General features: G+C 45.9%; 1 protein-coding gene across 2 annotated transcripts in view; it reads right to left on the bottom strand.

Annotated features, from left to right (window-relative positions):
- Nucleotides 1–11,523, bottom strand: part of LOC133345284 (polypeptide N-acetylgalactosaminyltransferase 13-like) — an 88,424-nt gene extending 76,901 nt beyond the window's left edge. The window contains exons 1-3 of one of the 2 annotated variants that reach the window (XM_061555914.1): nt 11,186–11,327; nt 5,439–5,492; nt 4,835–5,060 (exon numbers count right to left, since the gene is read on the bottom strand). In XM_061555914.1, coding sequence (XP_061411898.1) covers nt 4,835–5,060; nt 5,439–5,447 — 235 coding nt within the window. In that variant the 5' untranslated portion in view covers nt 5,448–5,492; nt 11,186–11,327. Of the gene's footprint in view, nt 1–4,834; nt 5,061–5,438; nt 5,493–11,185 lie in introns of both variants that reach the window. The other variant, XM_061555915.1, reaches the window with a different exon arrangement.
- Nucleotides 11,524–23,646: the final 12,123 nt, after the last annotated feature.

The raw sequence follows: 23,646 nt of genomic DNA on the forward strand, positions 1-23,646 counted from the left end.
TGTAAAGTATGACGGTGTTTTCTACACGTTACATTTGCTGGATGATGAGGAGTCCGTGACCTTAAAACGGAGACACGCTAGGGCACTGTATACTTTCATCAGCCTCAGAAATTCCGTCCACATACAGCGCAGTCGAAATGTTTCAACACCAGTCCATTGAAGTTTCATAACACTCAGGACATGCTTTTTTTTTCCTTTAAAGACCTGTCACATGGAAGAATCATACCAAAGTATAGACAAGGAAGTGAAGAGTTGGCGCGCTACATCCAATATCCAATTTTCAAACCTTTTCGACTGGCCCGCGTAGACCTGCTTTATATAAATCATGTAATCATTACCTACTAAGGCAAGCCGCGATCATAAAAAAGCGATAAGTACTGCTATCTTCCTGATAGATACTACAGCAATTACATCATCACTACATGACATTAAACATTACCGGTGAAGCAATCATCTGAGCACGTGACACACATCGCGGCTTTGCTCGAACCCTTCGGCACTGCCCCGGAGTTCATCTTACCAATCCCTCTCACGAGTTTTTTCAAGCTCGCAACTTTTCAAAACTACAGCCAAATTACCCATTCAAGAAATCTGTTACATGTTTAAATATTCCTACGACTTGGGTGAAACTTTCAAAATGTGTTCTCTTTTTACATATATACAGTAAAACCTTGGATTGCGAGCAAAATTCGTTCCGGAAACGCGTTTGTAATCCAAAGCACTCGTATATCAAAGCACTCGTATATCATATTCTTCGTTCTTTCGTTAAAGTCACGTGGATTTCACACCTGATGATGATTGCTTGTGTTGCAGTCGAAACGCTGTGAGAATTTTATTGTTTGAAATTTTTAGTATTTTATTATTTCCATTCTCCGTGACTTTTACCGAAAGAACCAAGAATAGGAATCCCTGCAGTCATGAAAGCTTTAAATAAAAATTCACTCGTATATCAGTTGTGATCACGTGACGCTCGGCAGACAAAGCGTATACGCACTACTCGTATTGCAAGACCTCGCTCGTTTATCAAATAATTATTTATTTAAATGCTTTGCTCGTCTTGCAAAACACTCGCAGACCTAGTTACTCGCAATCCAAGGTTTTACTGTATAAACAAGACTACAAAGTGAGGGTAAAAAAAAATGTAATGTGAATATTGGAGGCCGAAGAGAAGCCCAGACCATAAGTCTTGTTTTTGAGAAAATGTTTTAAACATTCAGCGATGCACACTGTGCAGGCTTTGGTGACAGACTGTTGAAAATTGGAGATACCTTGCACAAGCTGTTTGTCCCAACCCTTTGAAACATCGACAGGGCTGCCTGCCACTGAATACTCTGGTGGGCATTTGCATAAGCATTTCAAGGGAAACCCGCTGACAGAAACGCATTGAAGGAGTTGCTGCTCACATCGTAGGCTCCCGAAAAATAAATAGCAAAACGCAATTAAACGCAGGATTGTGGCCCATTTGAATTTGTGAAATCAACAAAAAGGATTGATGTGTGGTTACGGGTCGGGGTGTAACATTTATTTTATATTTATTCACACCGTCTGTATAATTTAAAATACTCGTGCTTTCCTGCAAGATTTGGTAAGATTAAATATCGTCCGTACACACCAATTTGTACACACGAGAAGCGATCAGTAGACTTTAGCAATGCAAAGTTGAAGATAAGCAGATTCACGCTAATTTTGTAATTTTATTTTCAATAAAATTATCACGGTGTGTTATCTCACGTAATTTGTATACTGAGCAGAGCTTCAAATAAGGACAAGAAGTGCGATTGTGACATTTTTATTACATGCGCTAATATATGCACACATGCGATTACATATAATCTGGTATTTGTTCGTTCTATTTTTGACATAATGCAATTCCATCAAGTAGACAAACGGGCAGAGACAGGCTCTGCCAGAGGCACTGTAAGACTTAGTTTTTATTTTCTACAAGGTTACATGTGGTGGAAGACTGTTTCAAGCTACGGCAGGCTTAGCAGTAAATTGGACCCCCATCAGAGCCAGACCCTAACAGCTGTGGCAGGACCTGCCAAAAAAAAAGAGTTCTCCATTTCAGCCTGCGTTATCTCACACGACCTAACGCATCACTTCAGCGGTAATGTACATTAACGGACGAAACTGTGAAAGACAGGTGACCTACGCGGCGCAACGGACGGCGTACCGATGGCCATGCAAAGAGAAATGTAAAAGGGTATGTTAATGTCGACATATGCCAATGTCAAGGCTGAAATGTCACACCTGTGGCCCAGCCGAAGGGAATGCAAAGATGACATTTTTAGATGCTGCTATAAAGAATGAGACATGGAAAGCAATTTCGCTCTCTTCTTCGTTGTTAATGTTCGTGGCTAGTCAGCCTTGGACTGATCCTAAGGAATAGTGGTCAAATTGAATTCTAGATGGCAAAGATTATAGAGGTTAAAAAAAAAAGCTTTCAAGCTCCCCTGAACAGAATATCCTGAAGGCAGAATGTTCCTTCTGATCTCGTTGCTGCAATCGCTACACTCTCTCCAAATAACTATTCAATTATCATCGACCAACACAAAAAAAAGTCTCATGTATCGCTGCATTGTTAACAAAATGTCTATATTTCTTAATTAAAAGAGATATCATAGAGTGCCGGGCTGCATTGTTGCTGAAAAAGCTACAAAGCGCAATCAAATGAGACTCTGCGGTAGTCGCTAAGGGTGGAAATGGTGCATCGATTGATTCATATTAACTCTTGAAGCTCACGATACATACATCGAATATGTGTAAGAATCGACGATTCCAATGAATATGGCTTATACGAAATTGATCCATGTCACACCTGCAGCCACTCGAGGTGGTTAACATTCACCGACATAGGAAGAAATTACATATTTTTGACTTACTGCAACCATGAATTGTGACAAATCATCAAATCGGCTGAATGGGTGAATTGTTCCACCTCTGGAAGTCACAGTGAGTTATTGTATATTTTTATGGACAGCCATTCCGAGAAATAACATTTATTGGTGACATGGAAAATGCTCAGTCACAAATATTCTGGGGCAGGATAAGTCTAGGACAGGCTTTGATTTATACTGACAATTTAGTCACTACATAAAGTCATAAATACAAAGGTACTTCTTCTTGCACCCTCGGATTTATCGCACACCATCACTAATAACAAATGTACGGACATGAAAGCAACACACTATTGTTCTGGAAAGGATTTCGCATTGTTTAGTATTATACAGAGTCTGCAAAGTAACGTCCTTATTTCTGTATAATGGAGTAAATCACAACCGTTCATCAACAACTGCTGGTGAGAGCCTCCACACTTCGTGGCAGTTGTGGATTTTGTTTGACCATACTTCCCCACACTGATCAGTGCAGATTTGTGAAAGGGGTCCCATCCAGGACTGGTTTTAAGATATCACTTGCCACTGATGTTAGCCATGGCTGTAAAGTGAGCCAACCACTGCACCACTGATGCACTGAGAATAATGCAAGAAATGCATGAGTGTAGTGGATGTAGCCAACACGTGCTTGTTCGTGACGGTGTGCAGATCATGAAGGGAGCCGTTGTGCAAAAGAAGTTCAACATAAATACACAGCGCGCTGCGCTACGAACCCAGCGACCCGAGTTCGATTCCCGCTCACGACCAATACCAGTGGCGAATATTCAAACTGGTCCTGGGCCTCCGCTAGGTTGACTCAGCCTCAAATGAGTACCTGGTGCGGCATGTAAACATTGCCGCTGGAGAAGCAAAGGCGGCCGGGCGGGCGGGCGACTGGCCACCCACCCTCGTGTGTGCCATCCCAGCCTTCATAGGTGCGAGCTTACAGCACTTGCCCCAACAGTCTGCTAAGGCTGTACGGGGGTCTTTATCTTCATGCAGATTAAAAGCGTGATGAGCTCTGAGTGACTGGAAACATTGCCTCCAATCAGTGCAATTAAATTGCAAATGATAAAAATCAAGAAAAGTAGCCCAGGGTGTATGGCAGAGATGCCAGCTATGATGGGTTTCACTGTTGCAAAAACACCTGCAAGCAATGCAAATCGTGAAGTCCTGCCACCGTCCCATTGTTGAAAAAGAACACCTGTACACGCAGCGTGAATGGAACGTATGCTTTACGTATGCTTATGTGAACATGGCTGATGATGACAGGCGATGCTCATTACTCACATAAGTTGTTATTATGAGCTTTACCGAATGCTCAAAAACACCTGCAAGCAATCCAGCACAACACATATTTCATTGTACTGTATCAGCCATTTAGTTTAATTAGACCCTTTAAGGCGCATTTACATAAAACCCAAGCTCTTGCGTGAAGACAGGAACGGCGGCGGTGTCACAATCTATGACAAATGCGTGTCAACATCATTAGTTCCATGTCAGTGTTTTTACCATTTACAAGAGAGTATTCATACTCTTTGGTTCTTTCGGTAAAGTCACGTAGGTAGAAAAAGAATAGATCACGACGTTTCGATCGCAACACAAGCAACCGTCATCAGGTGGGACAACCACAGCAAGAAAAAAACAGCTGTGTTGCCATCGAAACTTCGTGATCTATTATTTTTCTACCCACGTGACTTCACCGAAAGAACCAAAGAGCATGGATGCCTGCAGTCACGAAAGCTTCAAATCAAGATTTAAGAGAGTATTCCTCAAGCAGATTTTGTTCCCTTCCAAAACGAACGGTGACAATCCGAGCGATACCCTTTACACGGCAATGCGGGCACAACTTTGCGTTGCGCAATCCAAGTGCCCGGCGCATCACCGCGGAAGAGCGGAATAAAAACGCAAAGTGTCGACAACAGAGCGACGGGATCGCGGATCCAGGCCAGGGCACCCACCGTTAAGAACAGGAAGAAGACCCCGGGGCTTCTTGTCTTCGCACTTGTTGCACTCGCTGAAGTAGAGCAGCAGAAATCCGTCGAGCAGCACCCACACGAGCGACGTTGCGAGCACCACTTTGCAGTAGGCGATGCGCCGCATGGTGCACCGCAACACCGCCACAACGGCGGCGTCCAGGCAGCTCCCCACCGCAGGTGCAGCGCCCCCACGTCCCACACCTCCCCGCTACGCCCACCCCACCCCGAGGCAAGAGCGAAAGCAGAGAGATTCACGCTCGTTGTAACTTGCGCCCACACCAAAGATTACAAATTTGCGATTGCAAAAAGATGTCGTGCCGCTGGGTATTGGTAAATGGCTTCGTGGTGTTGCTCTTGGTGCATTTGTTTTAATGCCAAATATTATGACCTCCACGTGCAACCAACATGGCAAAGCAGAAGGCCAGACCGCCCCGCTCCGTTCAATCCCTCCGGTTTTTGCGGAACAAAACTGCACTGTGTGGTGGTGGAGACCCACAAAGTGACTTCATATCATTAGGAATTGAAGGCAACGGGCGCCAAGGTCACAGTCTGGTTATAGATCGCGTCATAACATTGCATTACGTGCCGTCCACATTTTCAACTCGGGAGGCACGGACGAAGCTGGTATTATTTCTTAGACCTAGAAGAAAAAGAAGAAAAGTACATATATTGCACAAGGTCAATTTACCGTAACCTGCCACATCAACGATAATCAACATAGAGCGTGCCGTATGCATGGCACGCCTTGCAGAATCGTGGATGGTTTGAAGTAAATAGCTCCTTTGACAATAATTTTTTTGAAGAAATGCATCAAAATGTAAATAATAAATGCTGCATACAGTGACTTTCTGCATAAAAAATTGAGTATTTCAATGGGTACCACCGTTTCACGCGAATTCTGCATTGCCGGAGGGGGTGCTTGTAACATTATGCAGGACTTGGGTAAGGTGTCACTAAGGAATTAAGATGATAATAAAAAATACAGCTAATGTCCAACAATAATAAGATCCTGACATCATTATTTTGGTAAATGGAATAATTACCATGAAACAAGGGACCGTGGCCAACATTTAAAATTACATGATGTATAATCATTTAAAATGTAAAATATAAACTGAATATTTAACCAAATCTGAAACAAATAGGTTATTCTGAACAATCGTATGATGATAAATGCCTCGGAGTGAAAATGCATATATGTTTTTTTACAATTTAAAATACGCTTTGAAGCCAAATAATTTTAATCAGGCCTTTCACAAAAATGAAACGTTATACATGATGGCAGTGCTCATGAACAAACACGTGCTATTTTTGTTTGCCAATTCCATTTTAAAGCTGCTCAGTTGGTTGTATTGACAATGCGTTACTGCCGAGCCAAAATTCGTGAACGAACGCGTGTGTGATGCACGCTCAAGGTTTCACGTGAACGTGTATTGATGTGAAGAAACAAAGGCATTCAGGTGTAATTGTGCACCTTTAACCAAAGTTGTAAAGAGCCTTTGTATTTTAATTGAGAAACTGAATGAACATTTTTTTTTTACCCAACTTCAAATAAACAGCATGGAATTAAACAGTGACAGCTGGAAGTTGGTGTTAGTATTCATGTTATTTTTCTTCACAAGTTATTCATATCATACATATAAGAAACGTTGAACAAGCTAGGCAGTGTGAACACAACAATGCATTCTATGACAGACAAAAAATATATTACTCTAGTATATCATGTATTCCATGGTACATGTATACAGTGTTCTTATGCCCCTGGGTGTTTTGTATGGCCCGTAATTTTCGTTCTGAGCATGCGGTGCTAATTTAGAGCTGAAAAAATATTACATCACGAAAATGTCACAAGCCAAAGCACTCCCGCCTCTCGTTTGGAAAGTGCTGCCAAGTAAAACGCCAAGCATACAAGCAGGTTTACAATTCCATCACCAGTGAGAGTGTTCTCATAAACAGATGTAGGCAACAATATGGCTGCATCTGCTGCATCTACTGCATGCCTAACATTTTCATGGGAGGAAATGTCACTTTTTATTTGCAAAATTCACAGAATAAACTGCAAACTGTGACTAGTTATTTTATACACAACTCGCCAATATAGTATCCAATTTTATACTGCTGCTCACGATGAAGGCATCTTTATTAGTTTAAAAAATCGTATGATCTACACATTTATCTTTTTGGTTCTTTCGGTAAAGTCACGTAGAATGGAAATAATAAAATAATAAAAATAAAACATAATAAAATAATTCTCACGACGTTTCGGCCACAACGCAAGCAGCCGTCCTCAGGTGGAGAACAGGTCTGTCGAGAAAAAAAATCTACACATTTCTTTGGTGAATAAAAGTCAGTGTCTCCTGAACCAAGCCAGTATGGGGGCATTTCTCTATGGAAATAATTGTCAGTCCTTAGACAACCACTGATGACTTCTCACCATTGACTCAGGTGGGATTATTGGGTGCAAATACTTCTTCTATCTAACACGATTTATTTGACTTGGAATTTAGCCCGATGACTTGCAAACCCACCTGGCCATTTATTAATTCTCCACCTTGTATTATTATTCGTAACCAATAATACCGAGCAAAGTTGGTGAGATGTTAACTACCTCGCCTGGTATGCAGGAGGTCGTGGGTTCGATTCAGACCCTGATTCCTGTATATTTGAAGTTTGCATGTCCTCCCCGTAGTCTTGTGGATTTTGGCCTCCGAGTTTTCCCTCCACGTTTAGAAAAACGCGTTTTAGAGTATTTGGCTGCTATAAATTTCAAATTCTTAAACGACTTTGTTGAGCTATAATTTGTGGCCAAATTGCTTCTGAAAAACAGCTATATAGCTCAGTGGGCTTAACCTGGTAAAATACAGTTTTAGTTTAACCGCATGCTCATGGTTATAGCTCGGGCATTGCTGGAGGTAAGTGCCATAATGACTTAAAAGCAAAGTTTGAGTCAAAAGTGGGGAGTTATAACCAGGAGGTTTTTTTTCCTTTAACAGGCATGCATTTTCTTGGCCAATTTCCCCAATCCACTTCATTAAAGTTGACTGAATAAATGGCAGCAATTTGTGGAGGAGGGTAAAAAGCCTACCCGAAAACCCCCTGCACAAAAGGTCAAATGTGGCTTTTTTTGCCACAGTTACAATTCGCTAAGGACACCCCAAACTGCATTGTAAATCATAACGGAGCCGATGCCAGGCTCACAATAATTAGAGCAGCAGAGCTGGCCATAGTATGACACTCGGTTTACAATGCGAGGTCCGGCGAGATGGAAGTGGCGATTGATGGACCCTGAATAAATGGCACCATCATTTACGAGAAATACTACAGCAAGTATTAGGCTGCTGACCTCTATTTTAAATGTTGGATGTCATCCTCTCATTTTCCAGGCGTTTTCTCTGGATACTGACATTTCCTCCATCGCGAATAAGACGAATAGAATGAGAGATCGGCCCAAACAAACCCAAACAAGATTGAGAGATTTTCCTGGAAAAATTAATGTATGTTACCACATTAGAGAGCAGCCGGTTTTTCACCTGGAGAAGCTCTTGAGAGAAGAACCACCAATGTATCTCCTACTCCCTCGAGCCCCCCCTGCCTCATTGAGCTTCCAGCCATCCTCCTATCGCCCTTTGTCCACCATTCCCCTCCTCCGCACCCATTATCCCCTCGTCCCTCCTCCACCTCTCACTGCTTGCAAGCTCTCATCTCTTTTCGATTTTTTACGATCAGATGAAACAAGAAGATGCTCGATGTCGTCGGCACTTTGCTTCGTTCATCATGTCGGCTTTTTTCCATTGCTTTGCTTTATGTGCTCCCCCCCCCCCCCTTTTTAAATGAAATTTTCCCATTGTGAAATAAAATCAATCTGTGCTACTTTCTTCGTAGACACAAACATCAACACGAAGAAGCATGCTCTGCTCCTCATCCTTACCCCTCTCTCTCTCTACCCCCTCTCTCTCTCTACCCCCTCTATCTCGAACCCGTCTATCTCTACCCCCTCTCTCTCTACCCCCTCTCTCTCTCTATCCCCTCCCTCTCTCTATCCCCTTCTCTCTCTACACCCTCTCTCTCTACCCTCTCTCTCTACACCCTCTCTCTCTACACCCCCTCTCTCTACCCCCCCTCTCTCTATCCCCTCTCTCTCTACCCCCCCTCTCTCTCTACCCCCTCTCTCTCTACCCCCCCTCTCTCTACCCCATCTCTCTACCCCCTCTCTCTACACCCTCTCTCTCTACACCCTCTCTACGTTCCCCCTGTTTTCAATGTATTTCCCCCCCTCGGTTCGCTTTCATTCATCTGCTCCATCTGATCCCACACCATCGCTCCCTGCCCCCCTCCCTCTCTCCCCTCCTCACCCTGTCCCCTTGGTCTCCCTTGTATCCCCTTCTCTACCTGCCCTCCCCCCTAATAGTCCTTCCGTCCGTGTTCCCCTCGGTTCCTCTAGTCCAGTGGTTCTTAACCTTTTTGGAGGTACTGAACCCCACCAGTTTCATATGCGCATTCACCGAGCCCTTCTTAATTGGAAAAATAAAATATTTTTTCAAATTCAAAACATAGGTATATGTTTTACTGGTGCACAATCATGAGTCAGGTGTGTGTCTTAACCTCCGCCGAACCCCTGAGACTGACTCACCGAACCCCTGGGGTTCAGTCGAACCCAGGTTAAGAACCACTGCTCTAGTCCCTGTTTTCCTCCTCCTGGTCATCCGCCACCGACACCCTCCGATCCCGTGATTTGCCGAGGGGCGATGCCCTTCTTCTTCATCATCATCCCGCTTCTGATGCTGCTGCCTCTCTCGTTTTTTTACGATCAAAGGAAACAAGAAGATGCTCGGTGTAGTCGGAACTTTGCTTCGTTCATCATTTAGTTTTTTTTGTTTTTAATGCTTTGCTTTATGCCCCCCCCCCCCCCCCTTTTTAAATTAAATATTTCACGCTCTGCTCTCCTCCTTCTTACCATTTCCTCTCTCTACCCCCTCTCTCTCTCTCTACCCCCTCTCTCTCTACCCCCCCTCTCTCTACCCCCTCTTTCCCTACTCTATGTCTATGTTCCCCCTGTTTTCTATGTAATTTAGTTTTTTACTACAACTCACACTTCGCCCCCCAACATCACCAACGCCATCCACACCACACGAACACCGATGCCTAGTTTACTCGCCAACTACGACTGCGGCGATGTTAAATCATCATCGCCGCTTTTGTTGTTGTTGTTACAGCAGCAGCAGGAGCAGCAGCAGTAGTAGCAACAGCAGGAGCAGCAGCAGCAGGAGGAGCAGCAGCAGCAGTAGCAGCAGCAGGAGGAGCAGCAGCAGCAGCAGGAGCAGCAGGAGTAGCAGCAGTAGCAGCAGCAGGAGGAGCAGCAGGAGCAGGAGCAGCAGCAGTAGCAGCAGGAGCAGCAGGAGTAGCAGCAGCAGCAGGAGGAGCAGCAGCAGGAGGAGCAGGAGTAGCAGCAGCAGCAGCCGCAGCAGCAGCAGCAGCAGCCGCAGCAGTAGTAGCAGCAGGAGGAGCAGGCGTAGCAGCAGGAGCAGCAGCAGGAGCAGTAGCAGCAGGAGCAGCAGCAACAGGAGCAGCAGCAGCAGTAGTAGCAGCAGGAGGAGCAGGAGTAGCAGCAGGAATAGCAGCTGGAGCAGCAGCAGGAGCAGCAGCAGCAGGAGCAGCAGCAGCAGCAGCAACAGGACCAGCAGCAGCAGGAGGAGCAGCAGCAGCAGGAGGAGCAGCAGCAGCAGCAACAGGACCAGCAGCAGCAGGAGGAGCAGCAGCAGCAGCAGGAGCAGCAGCAGCAGGAGGAGCAGCAGCAGCAGTAACAGGACCAGCAGCAGCAGGAGCAGCAGCAGCAGGAGGAGCAGCAGCAGCAGCAGGAGGAGCAGCAGCAGCAGTAACAGGACCAGCAGCAGCAGGAGCAGCAGCAGCAGCAGGAGGAGCAGCAGCAGCAGCAGCAGGAGCAGCAGCAGCAGCAGGAGTAGCAGCAGCAGGAGGATGAGGGCAGCAGCAGCAGCAGGAGCAGCAGCAGCAGCAGCAGCAGGAAGATGATGAGGGCAGCAGCAGCAGGGGTCCGTGTCCCCTCGCTCTCGGGAGCCACTCACTGAGGGAGGGGGGGAGCAGCCGAACGTCGTTCGCTTGTGACGGGTGACGCGACCGGCAGCCCACCACGCAACTCGGCTGCGTGTGCGGTTCGAGGGCTCGCAAGACAACCACCACCACCACCAACAACAATAACAACACCACCAACAACTCGCAACTAAAACTAAAATAACTCGCGGAAAATTTAAAAGTAGGAAGCCGTCAAAACCTCTACCCCCCAAACAAACCACCACCACCACCCCCCATTTAACTTACCTGGGTTACAAACCAGCGGAGCGGACTCAGCTGCCAAGGCGTCGTTGTTGGTTGTTGTTGTTGGTGGTGGTTGTTGTTGTTGGTGGTGGTGGAGTGCTGACGAACAACAACAAAACTCCTACAGAGACCTCCTCCTCCTACTCCTCCACACACGTTCGAGCGGCGAGCCAGCGAGGAGCGCCTGACAGGAGAGTGCGAGACTGGGCAGTAGGAGCAGGAAGGAAGGAAGACGAATAAGCCGGGCGAGGGGGGAGACACACTGAGGGGAGAGCTGAGAGGGAGAGCCCCTGGGGGAGAGAGGAGAGAGAGGGGAGTGGGGGGAGCCCCTGGGAGAGAGGGGGGGGGGGGAGCCGGCGTCTACTCCACGCCGCCGCCGCTGCTCCTCCTCGCGCTCCCCCTCCGGGCAGCGAAGAGCCGCACCGCCCCACGGGGGTGGAGGCGAGTGGTGGACGCTACTAAGTACGCGCACCCCCCCCCCACTCGCCTCAACGTCGGGGCGTGGGCGTGTCCAAGTCGCGAAACGGCATTGTTCATTGGCTGCGGCGTTGTCACGTGGTGAGACGAGTCCATCTCGTGGCAGGGAGTAGGGGGGGGGGGTGTTGGAGGCGCGTGGGACGCGCGCGCGCGCTGGCGACAGGCGTGGAGTTAGCGGAGCCGCTGGGAGCCGCTGGGAGCCCCGCTTCGTCGTAATCGCGGCTCGCGCGATGACGACGTCGTAATCGCGGCTCCCGCGATGACGACGAAGCGTTGCGATTGAAGGGGTTGCGATTGTTCATCCGTGGAGCCCGCCGGAGCAATTGGCAACAGCTGGGACGTGCAGCTGTTGACGTCCACGAGACTTTTAACAGAGCGCCGGGGGGTGGGGTGGTTGTGGTGGTGGTTGTGGTGGTTGCAGGCAGACTGACTAGCTTGCTGCTGCTGTTGTTTGCTAAGGGGCATGGTGGATGGAGATGTGTGGAGACCGGGTTCTCGAGGCCAGGGGACCAGGTACTTCACAGCTCCAGTGGGGGGGGGGGGGGCTTGGTTTGGTTCTCACTCGCCTCCCCACGCCCCCCACGCACCACCGAGTGACCCGTCCCTGCCCACTGGACATCGGTGAAAAAAAGCTTTATAGCTCATCGGATTTCTCGGGTAATAAATAAATATTCTGATTCAGAGATGCGGCCCCCTCCATCCCCAGGTTTGTGGGGGGGGGGGGGGGGGATAGCGGTGGGGTAATTCGCGTCTCGAAACCCAAAACCAGAAGCGAATTCGTGCAACTTAATCGGACCTTCGCATAGCTGGATGAGTTAACTCCGATTAAAATGTCTCATCCTAATTGAAACAATCACCCCTGTTTTAACACGAGAGGCTTTACGGGAAGAAACTTTCGAACAAAAGAGCCGCCGGTGCAATTCAACAGAAGACACGAGCCGATAAGGGGCAATAATGTTAGCAAGGCGACATTCGGATTATTATCACGCGAAACAAACACGGCATTCCAAGATTTGCAGGGACAACTTGGCCACGTTTTTTGCTGTTTACCATGAAATGGCATCTCTTGCAAGGCGCATTCCCCCCCCTCCCCCCGTTTTTAAAGTCCCCACTGTTGTTGTATCTGGGCCATAAGCAATCCCATTCAATATTAATGACCGGAGCCTGTGGAACAGCAAACAATGCGCGCGAGAGGACATTTCATATCCCGCTGGCAGAGACATCCCCCCCCACGTCCCTCACCTCCCTCCACGTGTACGAGTCGTACCTGACGTGCAGACAGATGTGTCTGTAAATAACCCGCGCGTGCATGTATATAAACCTGCGTGCGTGCATGCTAACCACTTAGACTCTTCATTCATCACGGAGCCGTCACTCCGGGCATCAGGAAACCTCCCGGTTTGAAGCTCCAGAAACGTCTTCTTGGTTTTTTCGGTAAAGTCACGTAGAAGGGAAGTAATAAAATAATAAAAATAAAACATAATAAAATAATTCTCACGACGTGGCCGAAACGTCGTGAGAATTATTTTATTATGTTTTATTTTTATTATTTTATTACTTCCCTTCTACGTGACTTTACCGAAAAAACCAAGAAGATGAATCCCTGCAGTCACGAAAGCTTTAAATCGAAACTCCAGAAACGTGTTCGTCTTCGTCTTACTCGCCAACTTTTCTGAAATCTCACTGAAGAGCCAATGACATTTGGTGATTCGGTGTTCAACAAAGCCTGCTGCCTCTGCTGATGAGATCCAGGAGGTCGAAACCGAGGCATCATTGCCTTGCTTAAGTGCCTCCATTATATTTTGTGCCAAATCGGCTGATTGGATGTAATTTTCGTTGTGTGTGTGTGCGTTGTGCGTGGAGACGGAACGGAGTTCTGATTATGTAGCTCAATGAAGCGATGGATTGGCGTCACAGCCTTCCCCTCATACACACAGCGGGTGCGATAGCCGGAGCAGAATGCACAGAATGCACGACAGACAAGAGCTGAGCGCATCGTTTTTCATTCTGTGTCGTGTTTTATACCATTTGTCTAAAGTTTGTTTAACATTGACAGTGTCGTTCCCATGCACATCTCACGCGTTCATCACGGGGTGCACGTAAGCCCAGAGCACACCTCTCACGCACACACGTGAGTACACAGCGAGCACAACAACAACCTCAAAGACACCCCAAGACCCATCCCCCCATTACCCTCCCGACAGACACCTTGACAAGCACAGCACAGAGACATCGTGTTAGCTAGCACACAGACACATCTAAAAACACACAGAGAAGCACACAGCACAGAGACATCGTGTTAGCTAGCACATGGACACATCCAAAAACACACACAAAGAAACAGCACAGAGACATCGTGTTAGCTGGCACACAGACACATCCAAAAACATACAGAGAAGCACAGAGACATCGTGTTAGCTAGCACACAGACACATCCAAGCACACACATAGAGAAGCACACAGCATAGAGACATCGTGTTAGCTAGCACACGGACACATACAAAAACACACACAAAGAAACACACAGCACAGAGACATCGTGTTAGCTGGCACACAGACACATCCAAAAACACACACAGAGAAGCATAGAGACATCGTGTTAGCTAGCACACAGACACATCCAAGCACACACATAGAGAAGCACACAGCATAGAGACATCGTGTTAGCTGGCACACAGACACATCCAAGCACACACATAGAGAAGCACACAGCATAGAGACATCGTGTTAGCTGGCACACAGACACATCCAAAAACACACACAGAGAAGCACAGAGACATCGTGTTAGCTAGCACACAGACACATCCAAGCACACACATAGAGAAGCACACAGAATAGAGACATCGTGTTAGCTGGCACACAGACACATCCAAAAACATACAGAGAAGCACAGAGACATCGCGTTAGCTAGCACACAGACATCCACAAACACACACAGAGACAAGCACACAGCACAGAGACATCGTGTTAGCAAGCACACAGACACATCCAAACACACACACATAGACAATCACACAAGAGTACACATCCTTACAGACAGACCTCACAGACACAGGGACGGAAGGGGAGCACAACTCACAGACGCACCGTGAGCACACACCTGGCAGACGCACGGAGAAGTGCATTTCAGTCACACGGAGGCGTTAGGAGTGCACACATCACAGACGCACCGAGAGTCGGCGTACAGCCCCGGGGCTGCCTCGTCTCCTCCTAAAGCGTCGGGGAGTCCCACCCGGGTTTTGCCGCTGATTTATTGTGCTTGTCGCTCGCCTAGTTGTGGAAATTTCTCAACGCCAAAAGGATTGCTAATAAATTAACCTAAAGGAGTGAACTGTTGTATTCCCAATGCAACACCCGCGAGGTTCTGCGAATGCTGCGGTCACTCCGTTGTATCCGTTGCGCATATTGTGTTTAACTTACATCGAATTGCATTTTCAGCTTCTTGTGGCTGGAGATGATCGAGTTTCAATGAGAGTGTTACTTATTTAAAGAGAGGGATGTACGCAAATCAGAAGCGAGCGTGTGTTTGTGTGTGTGTGTGCGTTCTCGGTACCGTTCACCAATTCCTAACGTTATCGCCGACATCAAAGCTTCCGTTCGCTGTATCGCATTTTAGAGAATAGCTGTATATATTGATATACAATGCGCGGTATATCACATCTTGCCGTTCCATGTTTAATGTTGTGACCCGAAAGTGCCGCTCTGCATGTCACTTGCAGAGAGCGCGTATAATGCAGCACTTCGACATCAAACGGGCACGGCAACAACGGACTCGTCAAATTTCGATTTAAAGCTTTCGTGACTGCAGGGATTCATCTTCTTGGTTCTTTCGGTAAAGTCACGTAGAATGGAAATAAAAAAACATGATAAAATAATTCTCACGACGTTTCGGCCACAACGCAAGCAGCCGTCCTCAGGTGGAGAACAGGTCTGTCGAGGAGACAGTCAGACTGTCTCCTCAGACTGTCTCCTCGACAGACCTGTTCTCCACCTGAGGACGGCTGCTTGCGTTGTGGCCGAAACGTCGTGAGAATTATTTTATTATGTTTTATTTTTATTATTTCCATTCTACGTGCATTTTGGCGTATTCGAGAGAGCCACTCGCCAATGTGCGAGACGACCCCTCCCGAATCGCAAAATCTTCGCCAAATTTCTTCACGAGCAACTGCATTCGCGGAGACATCTGAATGCACAATGACACGCGAAGGGACTCCTCGCATTTGCAGTGTCGCGGAATTTTTCAAGGGGGATGGCTTCCAGGGCCCACCGGCATTGGAGGCGTTCAATCGATAACAGCGGCAGCTGAAGGGGAAGTATGCGGGTCCATCGGGAGCTGTCACAGCCCAGGCAGCCTGGCTTTTCCCTACAGGGCTTTTGCTTGCGCCCAGCGCTGCTTGCTCGCCTGCACGGGGGCCTGAATTGTGTATCACCGTTGCGTACAGAAGACACGCATTCGTTAATAAAGAGTACACAGAGATGACCTTTATTTACGATCGCGAAACAACCCTTTGAGACCGGAAATCTTCCTAATCTCCAGAGACCTGGGATTAAATATATGCAGAGAAGCAGGCAACGTGTTGGCAAAAGAAAGCAGGGAACACGCTCGTTCGAAAACATTGAACACCGTCGTCATGACCGGCCATGATCTATCCACTGCTGAATGAAGGCCGCTGCCAAATCGTCGCCAACCCTCATTGTCCCCGTGAGCCGATTTCGTAGCTTCTGCGGTGACGCCTTCTGCTGTCATTCTGTCATTAGTCTAGACCAGGGGTCGGCAACCAAAATAACAAGAAGAGCCATTTCTTTCAAATTCGGTACAAAATTCAGTATTTCAAGAGCCGCAATGCATCTGAGTACATACGTACTCATCGTCAAGAAGCAGCCCGTAAAGAGCCGCATGCGGCTCCGGAGCCGTAGGTTGCCGACCCCTGGTCTAGACCATCGAAAATCGTCCTTTTGTGTGATGTGTCCTGCGCAAGACCACCTATTGTTGTCTACAATTTGCGTTGGTTCTCGAATCTGTGTATTTAGCTTCATTTCTCGCAGTATAATTCAAAGCAATGTTCCACTTCTTCTTTGCATGTTTTTAAGTGTTTGTCCAATTTTATTTTATCGGCACCCATATTTCACATCCATATCTTACGTGAAGTAATGTGCGCTGATTTAAAATACGATTCTTTTAGGCACATTGGAATATTGCTTCTCACTATCACCGTAAGGTTTCAAAAATACTCTAACGTGCATATCACTCACTTAATAATTTATAGGGTTACATGCATGTGAAATTAATAGTCTGATGTTTTATCTGCTTGCATTCCTCCAACAAATAGTATTCACTTGCTTACCATACTTGTAATTTGCTCGTATATATATTTGGAATCCAAACTTTTCATGTATGTTCATGGGTTTATATCTCCAATACAATTTCAGAAAACATTTGCCAATTTCACTGCAATTAACTTTGGTAAAGACATGTCTCATTGGCAGGATAAAACTAGGGTAAGCTCCTGGAACTGATATTACAACTGTGGACATCATCAAAGAAGCAGGACCAGTTAGAATTAAAGCAGTTGAATCAATTTACAAAATGTTTTCAGGATAATGTAGATGCTGTACCTCAATTATGGATGATGCCTCACGTTTTTATAAATATAAAAATTGCGACAAAAGTGATTTTAAAAATGTCCGACCCATTCTCCTCTTATGCCATGTAAATAATGTTTTACTAAAATGATTGCGAGCATAATAAGATGGAAAATGTAGTCATAGCAAATTCCAGGATGCTCAGCATTTGAGGCATATAGAGAATCATATCGCTCAGTGGAAAAGTTTGCATTCATCCAGGCTCTCACAAATTATTTCGAGTCATATATGCTAATTGCGATGAAGACAAAATGACGGAGACTTGAAGGATAAATAAATAGATGCTAAATGTGATCCGTACACATCACTCCAAATGTCAGCAGCATCACATACGAAAGCGCGATTTTAAGCACTAAGTGTTACATTTTGTAGCATGACAACATTTGGAATGCCTTTGAGATTAGCAACTGTGTTAGCTGGGGTTGTGAGATTTTGGTGTCTGCCTTGTAAACACATTTAGACCAGTGCAAGTCCTCGCTTAATGACACGGAAAGAAAACGGGAAATATTATAAATGTGACAATGATGGACTGAGTAATTTTGAGCAAAAGAAAATCAACTCTAAAATGTTTATGGTTATAATTGGGGCCACTTTGTACACCATCACCATAATCAATAACTGTCATTAAAAATATATATTGTATACGTTCAGAACATATGTGTGGGTGAACATTTCCCTGCGGTATTGTAATCGTTTTCAGCGAGGAGCAATCGCATAATGGTTCGTGCACTGCACTACGAACCTGGTGAACTGAACCCACTCAGGGCCAACATCAGTGACGAACATTTAAACCAATCCCAGTCCTGGGCCTCCTCTATTTCAACTCATCCTCAAATGAGTTCCTGGTGTGTTATATAAAACACCACCTCTGGGGAGACAAAGGTGACCGGGCGTGGTGATGACCACACCCACCTCCTCGTGTGCCATTCCAGCCTTCATAGGTGCTCACTAACAGCATTTGACTCAGCAGTCTGTATGGCTAAAGGGGAGTGGAGGGGGGTCTTTCTTTGAAGTGTTTTTAAATCCTTTATATTAAGTTCGCTTGCTTGCTTATGACCGTGCAAATCTTTCGGTCGTTTTTTAACCCACTTCCCGTGATCCAATCGAGCTGACATTTTCCACACAGACTCGTTGTGCGTGACAATTAATGTTCTTGAAAAAATTTTTCCTAAATTTTACACTTTTTAGAATAAAAATATTATATTTAATTACCAATTGCTTAATGGTGCAATGCAATCATCTGACCCATAGGTGGCAGCCATCTCAAGCCAGAGGACGAGAGGACTCTAGCCGCCACGCATATAAAAAAATTATAGTGAAAAACTTTGTTTTTACGGGTTATACTTATTTTTAATTGCGCTATGATGCAGGAAACCTTTATCTAATTTCTAACCACGATGACCAGCATAAGCACCCTACGTTGAACTCAGCATGGTGTGAGTGAAGATCGGCAATCTGGAGACGGACAAAGACGGGCACACTGTGCTCCATGCCAGCCTTCATACGTGGTCACGAACAGCACTTGCTCTGGTTGTCCATACGGCTAGGCGGGGGATCTTTGTCTTTGTGTTTGCAAGTGTGCGAGCTCTTACTCCGAACGGAAATAAGGGAATGCACTGACAAATGTGGTTTCAATGGAATGAGAATGGTTCCACAAAAGCTTAAAGGACAATTATATTGGCTTCCTCAGTCATAGTCTCTCCCATTGAACGCACGCAGTTAAGTAACTTTAAACACTGCATTGCAACAATGCCATATGTGCCCCTCGGCATCACCGTGTAAAACCAATCGGCGGATTAACATTGCTATTTAATTAATGACATGGCTCCACTGGAGCTGGCTTCCCCCCCCGCTCCCCCATCCTGGAATGGCTGTTTTTCTTGCAAGTAAAACATCATCATGGGCTGCAGAGAGACAACACAATGATGTGCTGCATGCACAGAGACACACGGGACACAGTAAGATGTGTTGAGAAAGGAAGCTGGCGATATTGAAATCTTGCTCAGATTCACACTTGCTCATGGATTTTTTTTTCAGGATATTAACCGTTATAACACTCACTTGGCGATTAGCATATAAATATGAACATTACACGTAACCTTTGGAATTAGGTCAGCGCAGTATTTTCGCATCTCCTTTCAAAACGTTTTGATTGCTCTGGAATATATAGAGAGAGAGACACACAAAGATAATTTTTTTTTCATTTCATTGTGATATGTTCATTGTTTTATATAACAAGATAACATAGACATTAATACTTGTGGTCGGGTTTTTTTCTCGTGCCACACGGCTTATAACAACAACAACAATAAAAGCCCCAAATAGTTTACATTCTCCTGTAATCGCAAGAAACCGTCGTGTCGTTGTCTGCTAATGCTGTAATTTAATTTCTTTCGTACGTGAAATACACAAATATAACTCAACATTCGTGCAATAAGCATTTATTATTCATGCATCCTCACGCTTAAACGATATTACAGCATGCAGAAATCATAATTACCGTGTTCTATAAAATTACGAGAAGCATATGCATGCATAGATACGATTTGTATGCAGAATGGTTTGGTGATATACGCTGCAGAGTTCCACAGTGCGAGACGAAATATATATAGCAGGCACTGCCATCAGTAATGGATTTCTGAATGAAGATTTTCATTTTGGCAAATGCGCTGGCAATGCTATGCGTAAACAGCATAGGTGGCTTCGTTGTTTGAATTTGAACATGGGTTCATTGTGCTTTGAAAATGTACAACTGGTTGCTCCGTAAACGGTGTGGCATTGTTGTTGTTGTGCTAATGCGTGTTCACTGCTCGTTCGCACGCAGCATCCCGGTCTGAAAAGAGGAACGAACGCCACGTGGCCCACGCTGCTTTGTGCATGTCAAGCTTCGCAGATAATGAGGCAAGATCTCTGTGAGCGCTTATAAACAACAACACTTTGCGGCAATGAGACAATCGCTGTATGACAGATGGCAAGGAATGTAACCTCGAGCGAGAGGAACAACACCGTTCCGTACTCATTTACATTTTAGTAGATTTTAAGTATTGAAACCTCCAAATGTATTATTACGCAAACTCAAATGTTGGTACGGCATTTGATGTGAATTCGGAATGCGATAGGCGGAATGTATTTTTCCTTCGGAAATGTATAACTTGCTGTGTCCGGCGATGTTCATTACTACATTGCAAGCGATCATTTAGTAGATACAAATGCAATGACATGCGACGTAGATACTTGTTTGTGTGTGTGTCTGCTCATTGCTCCTCATGCATGCTGGTCTTGAGGGCTGGGTACTGGAATTCTGGCAATTGTGCTGTGCGAATCCGCGCGTGTGAGAGTGGGAGCAGGAGCAGGTTCACGCGAGGAACCCTTTGAACAGTAGCGCTCCCTCCAGCACAACAACAGCAACAACAACAACAACAACGTGATCAGTGCAGCTGCATATCCAAGGGCACGCTCACTCATCAGCCACGCTGAGAAAAGCAGTTATTTACAAAAGAAAAGGTGACGTTAAATGTGTCTTTGTCGTGCAGCCCTGCTCGAACACGTCTTTATCCCCCATTACTTTGTCCGCGTGATCTCCGCGAATGAATGCATGTCATTTGTTCCCTTCGCGTCGCATACGGCTCCTGATCTATCGCTCGAGCGAAAACGTGCCTCTGTCATCACCGGGCAATATGAAGTGCAATAAATTCGTTGCCATTCTCGGCATTTCATTTTGATTTGCCCTTCAGCCAATGTTGACCAAAACACGTGTTTGCATTGCAGAGTAGTTTACTCTCACGCGAGACAACCAGGATTCACTATCTTCCATCTGGTGGTGTCAAACGTGCAAACGCATCCGTCTCTTCGGAGAGCACATACATCTCCGTCTCACCTCGCCCACTCGACCAACGGATACAATGTGCGTTTGCCGAGCACGTAAACAGTAAAAAGTTATTTTGTGAAATCCCGTTTGCTTAAAAATTCTGCCAAAAAAAAAAAAACCTTTAGCCAAACGTTCGTCAAAGCGCCGTGTTGAAGAGCGTGCGTGCCATGCATGGGTGCAGGGCCAGGAAGAAGATACCGCTGCTCTCAGGAGCGGCTCCACAGAGACCCCCACACACGTGCAGCCGTGATGAATCCCACGGGATGAAAGTGGCAGTATTCTCATTACTGGCCACGGTGCGGGCTTAGCCCATTAACAGCGGCACACACACTCGGGTTTTAATTAGCCACCATCGGTGCATGTTTCATAAAGGGATTGATATTAGTGAGACAAATGCGCTGCCAGGACCCAAATCGGGCGTTTCATTTGTCTTGCGATTAGAGGCCGTGTGCTATTAACCCCACGACACCTTTCATATCCAGGTGTCACCTACGGCTGAATGCGGCGAAAAAAACTACACATTTGTCATGGCCATTCACCTGTTTTCGATTACTCCCAAATTCCATGCCATTATACTGAGCAGAACTTGATGTGAAGCTTTCGTGACTGCATGAATTACTCTTTGGGTTTTTTCGGTAAAGTCACGTAGAAAGAAAATAAATTAAATAATAGAATGGGACGTTTCGATTGCAACACAAGCAACCGTCATCGGGTAAGAATGAATGAGAAAACTAATTTAGAAATGTAATGCAATACAACACAGAGTGTCGGCTAACACAACAGTCAACACCCCACCTGGTTGATTACGTCCTTCCAAAGATTGCTACATTTTGGAGAGAGACAAAACACAGTTATGGCATAATGGGTGTCTACTCCACTGCGCAGATTGTTCTGTTGTGCTGTTGCCTGAGCTACAAAATGAATTTAAAAAAACGAATCAAATCCAGACTGCGTCGTTATATAAACTAGCCTGTTGCCCGTCCAAGGACGGGTGTATTGCAGTAAATATGAAGCTTGCAAGCGAAAAGCAGACCGCCACGTGATATTCATTGCATCAGTGCGTGTGCAATTTGTAAGGTCGCGGTGACACAGACTTATTTCATTTAAAGGTTATAACCCCTTGTTCATCATGACGTCTTTTTTACTTAGAGGTCTCAACAGCGTTACGGAGATCGCGTAACGTGAGGGTTCTGCCTTTGTAGTGAGGGTTGTAAGTTGACGCCAAAGAGGGGGGAGGAGGCGCCTCGCCCCCCCCCCCCATGTGGAGTGACGTCACCCGCTAATTATTATTAATGGAGGGGGGGTAGCCCATTTGGAGGACGTTACCTGTTCATGATTATTAATGAGGGGCGCTGTTCGATGTGGAGTGACGGCACATGTTCATGATCGTTAATGAGGGGGGGGGGTCCGTGTGGAGGACGTCATCTGGTCATGATTATTAATGAGGGGGGCTGGTCGACGTGGATTGACGTCACGCGCGGGACACACAGACATTATTGGCTCATTATAGTAGTAAACATATATGTTCTACAATTTAATTTACAGCAGCGGAATGGAAGGTAGTTAAAGGACACTGCGTGGTGAAAGAATACCAAAATGCGAGTGCACAACACGAACCAAATCAAGGCGTGCTCTGAGCATGTTCGCGCAGGCGTTAGGCCAATAAGAATACTGTCTATTGTGCACTCTCCAAATGTCCTTTACAAATTGTCACAGAGTTGTGGCAGTGCAAACAGCAGTCGACATCTGAATGAAGCCAACCCACAGTCCTTGTAGACCAAGGTCCCACGCCATAATAAACACACATTGATGACAATTATAATGTGAATTTAAAACAAAGGTCATTTTGTAGCCAACACAATGGGAGGGAAAACAATGATCTCACTATTCTTGTTTTTTTAAAGTACAATTTTTATTACTATTCTAATGTAAAATGTGTCACAATATACAATATACAGGAAGAATATATAGGGTCTTCCAGATATCGTGGGACCCGCATTTCATTCTCTAAAAACATAATATTGTTTTAAAGTAAGGTTTATTGAAGGCATAAATGAATATGCAAAGGAACAAAAAATATGTTAGGAGTCAATTAATTGGGGGGGGAGGTGTCACAAGACATCTGAATCATCCTCGACAACCTTTTTCCAATCATCTGATCATCTGCTGGATGAAGGCCTCTCAATGGCGTGTCAGTCGTTGTGGGGGGGGGGGTGATCATACTTCACCGCACTGATTACCGCAGGTTGGTAAAGTGTGGGTGTCTCGGTCCAGCTCAGGTCTACACTTGCCGCTCATTCTATCCGCACACGCAGGGTTCATAATGCAGTGCCCCAACCACTCCGCCACCACTCCACCTCAATACGAATGAGAAATGTCAGCCTACCACGACGGTCAGACTTCAAATGGGTTGTTGACTACAACGAGTGAGTGAATGAACGCGTTCCGCTACAGCACAATAAATCACAGCGGCACC

Source organism: Lethenteron reissneri, chromosome 21 (genome assembly GCF_015708825.2).
Source record: "Lethenteron reissneri isolate LAM-NWPU_2019-01 chromosome 21, ASM1570882v1, whole genome shotgun sequence".
Classification (NCBI taxonomy): Eukaryota; Metazoa; Chordata; class Hyperoartia; order Petromyzontiformes; family Petromyzontidae; genus Lethenteron; species Lethenteron reissneri.